The 15173-nt window shown below is 42.4% G+C and overlaps 1 protein-coding gene across 1 annotated transcript in view; it reads right to left on the bottom strand.

Moving 5' to 3' along the window:
• Positions 1-15173, bottom strand: part of LOC135214484 (testis-expressed protein 10-like) — a 164363-nt gene that overhangs the window by 54539 nt on the left and 94651 nt on the right. The window contains exons 4-7 of the mRNA XM_064248837.1: positions 14931-15122; positions 4782-4991; positions 2930-3104; positions 2148-2257 (exon numbers count right to left, since the gene is read on the bottom strand). Of these exons, the coding sequence (XP_064104907.1) occupies positions 2148-2257; positions 2930-3104; positions 4782-4991; positions 14931-15122 (687 nt within the window). The remainder of the gene's footprint in view (positions 1-2147; positions 2258-2929; positions 3105-4781; positions 4992-14930; positions 15123-15173) is intronic.

Below are 15173 nucleotides of genomic sequence, written 5' to 3' on the forward strand. Positions count from 1 at the left end.
AGAAGAGGCTGAAACCTCTTGAGCAAACTGAACAGGGGACCTCCTGCTGGTCTCGCCGTGTGTACGGTCCCGTGGGCCCATCATGTCCCCCTGGGAACCAAGCAATCACTATGCAAGCAATCATCAGCAAGGTGTGAATCACCTGAGCAATTCACCTCTTCCTGCCACACCGTGCTCGAGTCATGACGGTGAGCAGACTCAGCGTCACTGACTCTAGCTGCATGCTCATTGGAAGATGTAAGTGCACTCAGGGAAACTAACGAGCGAGCAAGAACTTGAGACAGTCCGAGTCCTAGAGGCAGAACCTCTCGGACTAGGTGCAGAACTACATGCCAAAGCATGAACTTCTGCCGAAGCAGCAGGCTCCAGGGTAGCCGGGACCGGGGGTGCCGACATCACAGCAGCACTAGCACAGTCAGGGCCTGGGGCAGCAACAGGCATGGGCAAGGAGACAGGAGGAAGATCCAGTGGGGATGGTCCCTGGGGCTGATCATAAGTAGCTTGGGGAGAGAGGACTGTGTAACCTGGAGGAGGAGAGGAGGCAGAAATGGATCTATCTTCGAGATATGTGGCACCGATGACACAACCACTGCTGGTGTTACCATGGTAACTTGTTGAGTATACACTAGGTGAAGTGGTACCACATAATCAGGTATCGACAGAGTTGTCATCATCCCCTCAGCTGCCCCATGAGTCAAAGGGGCTGATGAAAAATGTCTCATCAGCCCCTGGAGAGACGGAGTGCCAGGCAACCCCAACTTCACCCAAGCCTGCTGCAAATCCCCAACCACAAAGAACACCTGAGGGAGCAAAAGTCGGGTTAGTGGGACGAGTTATTACATGCCCAGAAGGCGATGGATCCCCTCTGGAGCAAGCAGAAGCCCCAGAATACAATTCCAATCAGCGTGCCTCCCCCCTCTCAGGGGCATCCTTGCAGATTTTTGTTGGGGGGGCAAAGACTGTTTGGCAAGTGAAGTGAGCCTAATCATCTGGGTTTTTTATTTTGATCAATTTTTTGTGATTTTTGAAGCCACATGAGGAAGGTATTTCAGCAAAAATTATATACTCCAACTACTGTTTGTTTATCTCATCATCACTGGTAGCTAGTAGACAGAGAAGGATCAAGAAATGTAATATTTCAGAGAAATTTCATATATTCATGATTAAACATTTAAAAATAAAACATGCTGTTACTTCTCGGAGCTGGGGGAGTGAGGTGGGCAATTTGAGGTGGGGAGGGGGGATAACTTCAGTCTTGGGGGGTGACAGTTGCCCCTCCCAGCCTCCCAAAATGATGCCCCTGCTCCCTTTTCTACACTCGATGAATCGAGCAAAGAAGCAGAAGGAGACATTTCCCCTGAAGGGGAAACAGCGAGACAGGGAAGCTTACGCGGTGGAAGGAAGGAAGACGAAGGATTAGTCACCAAAGGAGTCATCGGAGGCATGTAACCTCCGATGAAGCCTTGGAATACTCCCCCCGAGATTGTTTCCTCTCCTCGTATCTCCCCCACTACTCCGCCGACCGAGAGATACACGTCTCACAAGAGTTATTTACTGAACACTCATGCCCTCAGCATTTTGCGCAAACGGCGTGAGGGTCCACCTCAGTTTTGGACCTGAAGTCACCACACTTCTTGCCCCCCAACTCCAGGGCAAACTCGTTGCAAAAATTGGGGGTGATAGGGCTTATATGATTCCTGAGTTTGCATAATTCAATAATTACTAAGCAAACAAAACACACAAACATTCAACAGAAAAACACAGAAAGATCTCACAAAGTTTGTTCTTGTACAACAAAGATGGGCAGAGCGAGAGCATGTCTGCACACCATGGTGGCAGAGTCAGGCGGGACTCCCGACTATTGGACAAGCAGTTAGTGCCTAACTACCTTGTTGTTATTCTTTTATGACCGATTTCCGGCCTACGCTGAAAGTAATTCCTTATGTAAAGGACCGAGGGTTTGTATTATGTGTGGGAACAAATGTACCTATTGCCTCAGAGGTCTGGAAAAACTAAGCCCTATTAATAATAATAATAATAACATATGCAATAAGAGTACACCTACTTATGAAAGTAACACAGGACTGAGTCTTTTAGTAGAGTTTCTAATGCACTGGTTTTTTGAAAATTCAAAATCCATAACAAACCTTTCTGGGATGTTCCTGAGTGCATATCTGTGTAATGCGCCATATATGCATAATTATGTTAACAATACAACTCAAGGTCTCCACTCCTTCTTCATTCAGGGCATTACCACCTGGAAAAAAATTGATATATGCAATTCAAATTCTGCACACTTTCATGGGGGAAAAGCATAACTTACATTGCAACCATCTCTTCGTTTAGGCTATACGATATCTTACAATTTGAAATGCTCTATTTATTCCGTATGAGTCAAAATATTACTGAAAGATAGGACAATTTTCTCCTGTGACACTACCTTTACCAAATACGCTGCACAGAGTTTAAGAGGTATTGCTGAAATGTTGCTTCTTTTCCTAATACATTCCAGTATCATATTTTTACACTGCATGCAATTTACTAGTGATCAATTTTACATAACCATAATAATATTAATAAAACCTTGTGTTAACTCTGATTAGTACTTAATCTCTTTTACACTGAATCAAATGATTGTTATCAGTTTCCTAACCTCATGTAAACTTACATTAAGGAAATTATACATTTTTAGCATTCGACTGCAGGACTAATGACAACGGTACTTTACATTCCAGGAAATATATATAGAAATTTCAAAATTATTACCATAAAAATGTAAATGTTGAACTGGTACTACTTACAAAGACTGACTATTATGAGGACAACACTAAACAAAGCAAAAGTTGAAAGCTAATCTGCAATGCTTTACACTTACACATGCAAGTACAAGCAGATATTCCAGTACATGAAAATTATTACAATTTCTCACCAGCTGAACTGTCCTCAAAATTCCCTTCGTCAACTTCTAACCAAAGCTGCATAAGTAAACGAACAACAGTGTTGGCAAACTCTTCCAATTTCTCTATGTCGGTAAATAGCCAAAGCTCATCTGCTTTATCAGAATCATCACATGTGACTGGAGGGACACTTCCCATCACAACTGTCTGAAAATTTAATGTTCTATTAAGAAATTTTTTTTTTAAACAAACCATCAATTTACTACTGCAAAATCACCCAGTATGGAGTTCCTTTAGACAGTCCAAACACAAGAAGAGAGCCAACAACTTGCTAGGTATGCATCTTGTGCATCAGTGGTCCTATCAATGGTAAGTCATTTCCTGTGCTGTCTATACTAATCCCCATCCATTTCTACTTTCTGAGTAGCTATTTAAGATAGAAGGGTTTCTTGTTGCAATAAAATAAAAGTAACTAAGGTGCTGAGGTATAGTCATCTAACCATTACTAGGAAAACGGGTCTCTTAACTCTCAAGGGGTCATGACTGGATTGTAGCCTTGTAGTAGTAGTAAGCCACATTCCTGAGGGAACAGAATATGGGTTAAGAAAATAGAAGAATGACGTTCTTCTCTTATGCTGATGAAATTTAGCCACTGCAAGGTTGGGGCCAATGGCCTACATATCTAATCATTTATCGAATAAATCTCTCATATACATAACAAGCAAATGCAGACAAAGCTCTTCTAAAATATTACATTACTAGAGAATTAGTATCTATAATCCATTTACTGTGTAGAGATCTGCAGACAGTCTAAACCTCATAATTTGAAAGTTGATCTAGGCTGCTTGAAACTGAGTACAGTAATTCTATATTTCTGACGACACAACCTTAAGAGAAAAGGGCAAGTACTCCTGGTGATCTTCATGGATTCACACTTAATAAAGTATTGGTCTTCCTAAGACTACATCCACACTGATCTGGCAAAATAACAGAAACATCAACCAATGAGGAGGAAATGACTGAAATTGGTCCAGTCCATACCTGAGAGGCAGTACCAGTAAGCTTAAATTAAAAACAAAATTAATTGTAAATTACCAAAACAATACGCAATACCATCTCATGCTAAAATACCCCACAATTTTAAACTTCTTGCTGAAACATTTGAAGATCAAAAGATTCCACAAGTGCACTAAGTAAACTATTCCAAATTTTAGTTGTAGCCATAAAAATCCTAGCAAACTAAGTAGTATTAAACCCAAGACCAGTAAAAGATACACTCCTGCCTAGTGTTGCAAGCAAAACAGCTGGTCAAGTAAATAAGTGCAGAGGATGTTGGTTGTTGAAGCATATTTTGTGCAACAAACATAATGAACTCATTTTACATCTATGCCAAAGTCAACATTACAAGGCTCTAGTTTATGAGTAGGTAAATAAGAGTACTTACAAGATGCCAGTAAGGTACCAACAAGGCACTTACAGTATATGCAGCCTTTTAAGGAAAAACAATCACTGAAATGATTTAATTAGAGAAATTATACACAAACTCCATTGGTACAATAAGGAGGGTCACCTTAGCAAATAAGTATAAAATGTAACAATAATGAATAAACCAGAGCATAAGCAAAACCAATAAATTATGAGAGCTGAAACTGCAGGTTTTACTTGTTCAGTAGACACTGGGAATGACTACCACTAGAAAAGCTGCTGTCTGGGATACATACCTAGCCAGTTGGTGCATCTCTTAAGTATTCCTATAGGATACAAGAGTGACAGTTGGTACATCTAACAAAAAATTAAATACTTCTTGGGTTTCTCTTGCAAAAAAATGCAATCTATTATTTTGAGGTAAGAAAATAAAGGTAATTCAGTAGTTCTGAAACTTACGTCCCATGTTGTATGTGGAATTTCCTTTTGCATGCGCCCATGCTCTGCTAAAACTGCCTCCAGAAAATTTGACAATTCCACAAGAAGTGAAAGGCGTCCTGCATGACCAGCTAGAGAGTTCTTTACTTTAGGCTGAAGAAGAGCTGAAAAGTTGAAGGTCACAACGGGTTTTGAAGGTCCTGTCTTTGACTCTTGTTTGTTACTTTTTGCCTGAAATAAGAAAAATTAAGGTATTCAACTTGAATTCTCTATCATTTGACGACAACAAAGAAAGTAGGTAAAAGATTTACTGTAATGTTTTTGTTTTGATCTTCCTTCTTTTCGTTTATTTGTTTTAGTTTATTTTATAGATCCTTTATCGTTTCTTGCTTTATTTATTATAAGTTGGTAAAGTCTCTCAGGAGTGTTTCAATGAGAGGCCGTGCAAGTTTCTTCCTTCATTTACACTAGAACGATACAGAAAAGGGGATTAGAACCAGAGAACAGTGCGAACCACCATTTTCGGGATGGTGGTTCGCACTGTTGTCTGGTTCTAATTACCTTTTCTGACCCCTGCTCTGCTTCCAGAGTCTTTGAGGTCCACCTTCAAGGCAGTGCTTTGTTTCTTTTCCCACCTGGTGATTTGTTGATGTTATCTAATCACTGGCCCCCTTGGGTCTGACTAATTGTTAATCCCTCCTCTTGAGGGTAGAGCTGGTGACGTCATCGGAAGTCTTCAAGTTCCAGCGAAAGTTAAAAGGTTAGGTAGGCCACAGGTGAAACAGGTAGGCAGGTTTTAATGGCTGTGTTTAGATTAGAACTTTGCAAGCATTATGGCTACTGTTCACGACTCTCTCTCTCTCTCTCTCTCTCTCTCTCTCTCTCTCTCTCTCTCTCTCTCTCTCTCTCTCTCTCTCTCTCTCTCTCTCTCTCTCTCTCTCTCTTTTATATGTATGCTATTCCTAACTAAAATTCTCCTACCTATCGTTACACTACCACTGCAATGCAGACTGTCACCCCATTGAGACCTACACTTACAAACTATTCAACTATGTAAGTACACTTATAACCTTTTATTAAGAATAATATTGTTGTCCATAAATATATTTATAATAAGAACAAACTATTCTGGCCAACCCTATGGGAGTTAAGAATGTTACCTCATCTCACTTTTAAAATATAAAACTGAAAATGTCAAATAATGGTCTACAATTGTATTATTATTTTTATATGTAAAGTAGTTTTTACAGTCATTCACTCTTATTAAATGATTATGATGACTCAATTACTGGATGCTTTAAGGGGGCCGGCCGGAACCCCTATATATGGTGGTATAGGGCGAAAAATGCAAAGTCATGAAAAAATTCAAGGAGCTTCATATGGCAATTGAGAATACGTATACGAAATATTTCGTCAAAATTCCTCTTACTTTCGTAGTTACAGGGTAATTAGTTAACGTAACTCAATAAGCCTAAAACATTGATCCGTACAAGAAAATGCAATATTTCTTCTATTGTCGTAAATTTTGATAATTATTGTCAAAGAAATTGGGAGAAATGGCATCTGTAGACATTCCCCAAGTCGAGAAGGAGACTTCAGGCTCAGCTACCAAGTCCAGTCCTGATTTAGTGCAATCACAGACTTCAAGTAGTCTACACGTTCCATTTCACCTCTGACATTCCCCTGCCTTTACATATGTTTATGTATGTTTCGGCAAGAATTTCATCATGCTAATGAGGAAAAGACAAGGAAAACATCTCGCTAACATACAGACGAAGAAAAATCGCTCAAGTATTATTACAGAATACCATAATATATGCGTAGTTAGTGAAGAGAGAGGGGAGGGTTGCTTATTAACGCCCCCGTCTTGCCTGACAGCACACGTCACACTGTGCCCTAGGCTACGATCTTTGAGCAAAGAGATCTTCATTTATGATAAATAACAAAGTTTTGGTTTTTTTAATACCCAAAATGGAATATGAAATTCATAATAATCATGATTTAATTAAATTGTCTTAGTAAAAAAAAGAGTACGCCTTCGAGTTTCCACCTCTTGCATTCTCCTGCATTTACGTTTGTTTATCTTTGTTTCGGGCAAGAATTTCATCATGCCAAAGAGGAAAAATACAAGGAAAACATCTCGCTAACATACAGAAGAAGAAAATTTGCTGTAATAAGCCGAGTTAGTGAAGGGGAGAGAGAGAATTGCGTAGGAAGGAGTGCCCCATCTTGCCTCAAGCAGTGCCCCAGGCTGCGATATATGAGCAAAGGGATCATCATTTATGATTAAATTATGATAAATAAAATAGTTTTGGTTATTAATACACAAAAAAGAAAATATACATTCATAATAATCATTATTATTAACATTGTCTTTATAGAAATACGAAGGAAAACTTTGAACGCCCGTATCTCAAAACTATACTTATTGACCTTCAAAATCTATCTTCTCACTTAGTTTTAAAGCTATAACATTGGAATTTGGTATATAACTCAGAAAGACATTATAGAACAATCAAATAGAGCCCTTTTTTCCAATTTTTGTTTCGTATATAAATTTTTTTCTCCTGATTTATAGGGTTTATTTTTTTACCATATTGAAAAATTCATATCTAGCAAAAAAATGACTTTTAGAAAAAAAAAACTCCATTCGATTGGAGGTCTACATCAGGTCTATATATGGTAGTAATCCCAGGTCTTAATATTAAATATCAAGGGAGGAGATAGAATTTGAAAAATGGTTATTTTCGGGATAAATCGCCCTGGCGTCACAAAACCGAAGGTCAGAGGCGAAAATCATATGCGGTTTGGAGATGTCCCAAGTCACCTTATTAGGTGGTATGAATATCAAAGTCCTGTCCTTAAAAAAGGGCATTAGCCGGCCGGCCCCCTTAAGTAGTGGGGTGGCTTAATCTGTGTAGTACATAGTTCCCTAATATTAAAAGAATGTTATGTACTTATTTACCTATACTGTATTTATGTTTTGCATAAATACTGAATTTAGATATTTTGTATATCTAAGCATATACAATTTGTGCCCACTTACTTATAATAGGTATATTTCTAATTTTTGTGACTACTATTTGGGAAGAATGTACATTACATCTTTAATTATGCAAGTACACCCTTTTTGGGTAGTAAAACTAGGCATTGTGATGGATAAAGTAACTGAATATCAACATGCACCTCCATCCTTCAAGAACTGTAGTCTATGCTAAAATTTTCTTTCAATCCCTTTTTGGTTACTAATTTCATAATATAAGGTATTGTGGATATGTGAGGAAGCAAAGGTTGAGTGCTCTTGAAATAACAAATTTTCTAAGACAATTTGTATTTTTCATAGCTACAAACCTGAGGTCTTAACAATAAGATAATTTCTAGTGCCTAGCTGGATCCGGTTAAATTGCAGATGAAAGCAAGGAATCTTGTGAGATCTGACAACGTGTGCGTATATCGGGTGAAGAGTGGTCGAGGACTACGCACCTACGCCATCATATCCAAACAGAGATAGTATTCTCCGACACCTCTTTCTTTGTACGTCCGGTGCTAACAAAAAGTTTGTGGCAGCCTGGCCTAAGGTGCCGTGTCCTTTTAAGATAGCAACGCAAGGCCCGGACAGGGCACAACAAAAGCTCTTGAGCATCACCACCCACAAAGTCATTCAGTGATGGAATGGAAAATGAAGTGAACCTATCATCGTGCACAGAGGGATTTTGGGTCTTGGCCATGAATTCAGGGACAAATTCAAAGGACACCAACCCCAAACCCCTGGTGTGCTTCACATCATAGCTCAGACCGTGGAGCTCTCCTACCCTCTTCAAAGATGCCAAGGCCAGGAGGAAAACTGTCTTGAGCGTCAAGTTCCTGTCAGATGAGCGACGCTAAGGCTCATATGGATCCTTAGTGAAGCTCTTGAGAACCAAAAAAACATCCCACGTCAGAGGCTTGAGCCACCTAGGAGAACTCAAGTGCTCAAACCCCTAAACTCAGGGCTGCCCTGCAGCCTCTAATGCCAGAAAAGGACAAACATTTCTCATCTCTGAGGAAGGTTAAAAAGTCTGCTATTCGCTGAATAGAGGTTACAAGAGGAAAAAAAAACCCATTTACGACACCAATCACAGTAGATCGCCCATTTGCCTTGGTAAATCGCAGAGTTCGACCTTCTGAGATTGCTGGACATATGCCCTGCTGTTCTCTGAGAAAAGCCTCTCTCTCAGAGGAGATACTTGATAGCCTCCAATCGCGAAGAAACAGGGATTCTACTGACTGGTGGAACCTTTCCGCATGCGGCTGACTCAGGAGATGCTGCCAAGGGGGAATTTCCCTCGGAACCTCTAACGACGACAGCAGATCTGGAAACCATTCCACCTGAGGCCACAGAGGGGCTACCAAAGTCATCCTGAGACCCTATGAACTCATCAGCATGTTCAGAACCTGACGGATCAAACAAAACATAGGGAAGGCATACACCTCTAGGTTGTCCCAGGGGTGTTGGAACGCGTCCTCCGCTAGCGCTAAAGGCTCTGGAACCACTGAACAGAATATCTCCAGTTTCGTGTTGAACCGAGTCGCAAAAAGGTCCAAGCATAGGTCTCCCCCAACCTAGAAGAGCTTGTCTGCTACTACTTGATGAAGGGACCACTCTGTGCCTAGGATCTGATCCCGACGACTGAGTTTGTCTGCGACCACATTCTGTTAGCCTGGGATATACCTGGCTGAGAGCTCTACCGAATTGCTGACCGCCCACTGGTGAACCTCAACGGTCAAGGCCTGAAGTTGACGTGGAACCAGACCTCTCTGCTTGTTCACATAGATGACCACTGTGGTGTTGCTCGACATGAGAATGACAGAATGACCCTCTACCCTCTCCCGAAACTCCTTCAGACCCAGGAAGGCTGCCTTCAACTCCAAGACGTTGATATGCTGCTGTTTGTCTTCCAACTCCAAACGCCTGAGGCAAAGAGGCCACCTAAATGAGCCCCCAACCTGCAAGGGAGTATCTGAAAACAGAAGGAAGTCTGGTGGGAGACAACGCAGAGGGACACCCTTCAAAAGTTTGGTCGTCCAACCAACAAAGGTCTTCTCTCACTTCCAGAGACAGAGGAACCTGCAGCATCTTTTCCCTGAAACCTGCCAAGACCAACCAATCATCGAGGTACCTCAGCAAATGGATCCCCTGAGCATGGGCCTAACTTGAACTGTGCCTTCCTGATGAAGTGATTCAAGGTGGAGAAGTCGATCAGAGGTCTCCAACCTCCCGACGCCTTGGGCACCAAGAATGTGTGACTGTAAAACCCCGGAGACGTATGCACCACTTCCTCTATCGCATCTTTGTCCAGCATCTTCTGCACTTCCTCCCAAAGACCCAAGAACTTCAGAGAATCTGAAGGATATGCCCTCCTGAGCTGCTGCTTGTCCGACACAGAAGGAGAGAAGTCGAATGGCAGTAGGTATCCCACCCGAAGGACATCTACCACCCATTTCTCCACCAACTCAGTCACTTGGCCCAATGGCCCACCAGGCAAACCCCCACCTGTGGCACAGGAGAGGGAGAGGTGCCCAACCTACCGACGTCCCCCTTTACCTCTGCCCCTGGGGGCCCTTCTCGGTTTAAAGGAATGGGAGCAAAAGGGACGTTGGTCCTCTGACCTAGTCTGGGACTAACGGGCAGGCCTTGCTGAAACTAAACACCTCGACAGCCTACCAGACAACAATCTTCGTGACTGCTGCTGGGCAGGGGGATGAGGAGGAGCCGGACGTCTCTGGGGACGAGACTCCAACTTAGACACAGCCTGGTGCATCAATCTGTCCTTGGTGTCAGCCCGGTGCCGGTCTATTGCATCCTCCAGCTCGGTCCAAGGGAACAAAAATTGAGACTCTGACAGATCCCCATTCCTCAACGCCAACGCCACCAAGGACTCAGGGTCAACTGATCTTTCCATCCTGGATAAAGCCATGTCTCTTCTAATCAGATGAAGGTTAGCCCATAAATTAACACTAAGGTGAGCCAGATATGAAAATGCCTTGCCTCCAGACTGCAACAAACCGGGAAGAGAGGATGCACTCACCAACCCTTCTGGGGACCTGTCAAAAGCTATCTTGGAAATGACCATGGACCAGAAGTCCAGCCAAGAAACTGTCTACAGCGTGGAGGCTGCTGTAAATTCCAACGCCGAGGCGTCTTGTGGAGACAACAATGGAGCTACCGACCTCACCTGTTCCAAAGTCCATCCCGGCTTCAGGCGAATGACATCCGGGTTAAGATGACGTGACATCAAAAAGGCAGAGTTCATAGCATAGTACTTCCTATACCTTGTGAGAGGTGGGGGTAGCAGCTTGGCAGAGCCCCTAGAGCGAAGCGAACTGTCCCAATCTGAAATAGAGGCGTTAACCTTATGCAAGACCGAATGGACGTGCCCCGATGAGGGAAGTTGAAACAAAGGCTTGGGAACCTGCATAGCTCCCAGCAAGGCTTCCCAGCAGGAAGGAGTGTAAGATGACTGAACCTGAGTCCTACTCTCCAAATTGTTAAAACCATGAATGAGATCAACAACTGAAAAGGAAGACAAAAACTCTTGCGTTTGTCCCTCCTCCTGCTCCAGCAACGGAGACCGACAACAAGAAGGGTGTGCAGGTTCATCTAAAATGCCTTCTTTGTTCAAATTAACAGAAGAACCAGCAGCCAAACAGCCCGAAACACCAACTAATCCCTCTGGGCTGGATCCAAGCACCAACTCCCGCGATGAACCAACCACAACACCATGAACATCACCAAATGACTCCTTAACATGGCCGCAAATGGGCACAGGCGTGGCAGATGTACAAACGTGAACTAGAGAGGAACCTTGAACACTTTAAAACGAATGAGAATCCCTTGGAGTCGAACTCCAGGAAGTACTGGGGAGGGGGGCAAGCAAAGACTCCTGCTGCACCAACTCTGCACTCACAACCTTCGACCTCTTGATAGGCACCTTGAGATCCTTACGGCAACAAATAGGCCCTGGAGACGGAGAAGTGGGAGCGCCTGCAACACGTGCACAAGCGGGGGAGGTTGCAACACACTTGCGACTCAATGTAGAGGACGAAGCAGCCACTGCAGAGTAAACAGGGGAAGATACACTAACACTTTCCGAAACACCAACACTCTCAGGAACATGGGCGTGTTGCTCCTTACTCGCAGGCGAAGAAAGAGCAAAGTCCTTAGCCTTCCAACGCTTGATACGCCGATGTGGCAGAGACGGGGGAGAAGGAGAGGAAGACAGCACTGGCACCTTACGCAATTTCTTCGCAGGAGGCGGGGGCGATGCAACACATTTGCTTTCGGTCCTCCCAGCCGACATGGCAGCCAACTTATCTTCCAAAACAGAGTCCAATCTCTTAAGAACAGCCTGGCATAAAGCCTCAGATGGCTCAGCAAAAGAAGGCTCTGACGACATGGAAGGGAGATGCAGCGAACTGGGCAGCAGAGATGACGTCACGGCAGCGAATGACGACACAGATGAGCGAGGCAGCGCAGAGGAGACGACTGGGAGTGACGTCATCGATGAAAGTGACATTATAAGTGGCGATGACTTCACAGCTTCCCCTCAATCCAAACAGGAAGCAGACGCCACTGGCAGAGGGATACAAAATGACTGACCCCATGATGTCACTAGCGGGGCGGACGCCACTGCTTCCCTCTGACTCGAAGAAGCAGCAACTGTCGCTAGCGGAGCAATACAAAATGGCTGACCTCGGCTACCAACAAAGACAAGGCCAGGAGGAGGGGGGAGGAACTGGACAGCATGAGGAGGGTGGTAGCGAGCATCCATGAAGTGCGTCAGCAAACCCTCCAAGGATGGAGAACGCCGTAGGACCATCAACTTCCAAAGCGCTGCCATCTTGGACGCTTGGACGCCTCCGACTCTGCAATAAAAGACAATGATGAAAAAGCCTCCTCCCTCTCGGGAATCAAATTAACTCCCGAGGAAGAAGGGGCGACATTACATATATCAGCCTGAGGGCCTCCCGATATTTCCAATGATGAATCGATGGAAGAAAAGGAAGGGGACAAAGGCACAGCACAACACTACTATGGGGTGTGACGGCAGCAGGAGACGAAGCATCAGGAAGAGGAGAAGAAAAACCCTCCCACGAAGGAAGAGTAGAAACCTTACGATGCTCCCTCTTGCTATAAACAACTTCCACTGAGCTTTAGGCCAAACACAGCATTCTGTGCAAGGATTCGTTATTGTACAAACATTAGAGCGACACCTACTACATTTGATGTGGGGATCGGTCGCAGCCAAAGCCAAAAAACGAGAACACGGAAAACCTTAAGTTCTGGGGCCCATACGTTGACGAGGCTGAGAAGGAGTAGATAAGCCATAATAACAGCACACACACACACACACACTAAACACAATCGAAACGGGCAATGAACCGGGTAGAGGCCGAGAGTGGTCAAACACAACTCTCGCCCAGGTGGTTAAGAAAAGACTGACGCAGTGGCATAGGTGCGTGGTCCTTGATCACTCTTCACCCGATATACGAACGCATTGCCAGATCTCACAAGATTCCTTGCTTTCATCTGCGATTTAACCGGATCCAGCTAGGCACTAGAAATGATCCTATTGAAAAAGAAACCCACAAATTATCCTATTGTTAAGACCTCAGGTTTGTTTGTGTATGAACAAACTAAGCTCTAACCCACTACCTGGTATTGAATTCAGGTCTACGAGTATTCATGATTCACCTGACTGCCTTGGTATTTTTCATGTAGTAAGAGTAATTTTATTGACTTCATTTCAAAGTGCGTATCACAAAAGTATGAAGTATGAAAGATTTGATGAGGTTCAATTTTTTAAATATTTAAGGACAATGATATCAAGTACAGATTCTCATGAGTTTGAATTAAGTGATAGACTGAAAAATGTCATTCAAACAATGGGTAGGCTGAATAAAATCTGGAAATAAAATACAACTCAGTAGAATTTGAAAAATTTGTATTGCTATATGAACATTGATCATAGTATGACAATTAAACTAAAGATCTTTTTTTATTTGGGAATAAAGCTTTAATAAGAATATTAAGAGTCAGATGGCAGGAGTTACAAATGATACCATAAGCAAATATAGCATAGTACTAAGTTCCATAAGTAGACTATGCAGTATGTTGATGAGAGGGAGATGATGTTGGGTTGCACACGTCCTTCATATAACCACTGGGTGATTAGTATTTCAGAGTGTCAGCTGGGCTCCTAAGAGCACCCACAGAATTGGACGATCAAAACATACTCGAATGAAAATTATTTGAAGGGCAGCCGAAGGTGAGTGGAGGTTTGTAGAAGATTAGCACAAGAAAGACATGAGTACAAGAATTTCATAGAGGCCCTTTGAATCATGAGGTGTTAATGAACTTAAGGTTCAACCAGTTTAATCACTCCTCCATGCTATCCCCTACAGGAATGCAGAATTTTCTCTTCCTTCTTTTGTATTCGTGAATCGTCTAACCTGCCTCTTTGTTAAAGTTTGTAATCATTTTAAAAAAACCTATTAATTCCTTTTTCTTAAAGTGCTAAGCCTGTTTTTGGTAGCCATATCTCTCTTTGACATGAACTAGGCTTTCAAAGGTTGCTTGAAAGAAATGTTTAACTACATTCAAAAGAGGAGGAAAACAGACTTGAAGAGGCTTGTCAGCTAGGTAGGAAAGACCACAGGGACCAGACAAAAGTTAAAGGACAGTATTGGAGAATAGTCCTTTGGCTTTGCAATAACACTGCTTATAGTTGATTAATACTACATGGATTATCCCTGGAAGGAATTTGTTCAAAACATTATTTATTATTATATTGAGCAAATTAACCACACCACTCAGCTCATTTACTTAGTTTTCAAAAGGATGGCCCAAAGGGTTTGTAGCTAATAATAAAAAGGTTTAGATTTTATCTATTAACTTAATGCTCTTGAAAATTTTACCTGTTATATCATTTTTGTCAGAGGCTAAGCATTTGTGTTCATATTTTTGCAAGCATCTCTACTAATCTGACAAAATTTAACATGCCTTATTGAATGTTACTTTTCAATAACCAATATTCTTCTCAAACTCAAAAGTACTTATTACTGACAGTAGTAAAGCATAGCACAGCACATAACTTACCTTTCTAGCAATTAAATTTACACATAACTTACCTTTCTAGCAATTAAATTTAAAAAGTTAGTAAGCACTGTGTTTGCATGACGTGCAATAAGTTTCGGAGTGTGCTTAATGAGGACTTTAATCAACTGAAGAGAATCGCCTTGAACACCAACATTCAGATGTACCATTGCACATGACAAATGTGTGGCTAAAACTCTGAAGTATGGCTCAATGCTTGGGCCCATCTGCCAAATACAAAATTCCCAAATTACACATGCAAGAATATTTTTAATTAC

This window comes from Macrobrachium nipponense, chromosome 45 (assembly GCF_015104395.2).
Source record: "Macrobrachium nipponense isolate FS-2020 chromosome 45, ASM1510439v2, whole genome shotgun sequence".
NCBI classification, from domain to species: Eukaryota; Metazoa; Arthropoda; class Malacostraca; order Decapoda; family Palaemonidae; genus Macrobrachium; species Macrobrachium nipponense.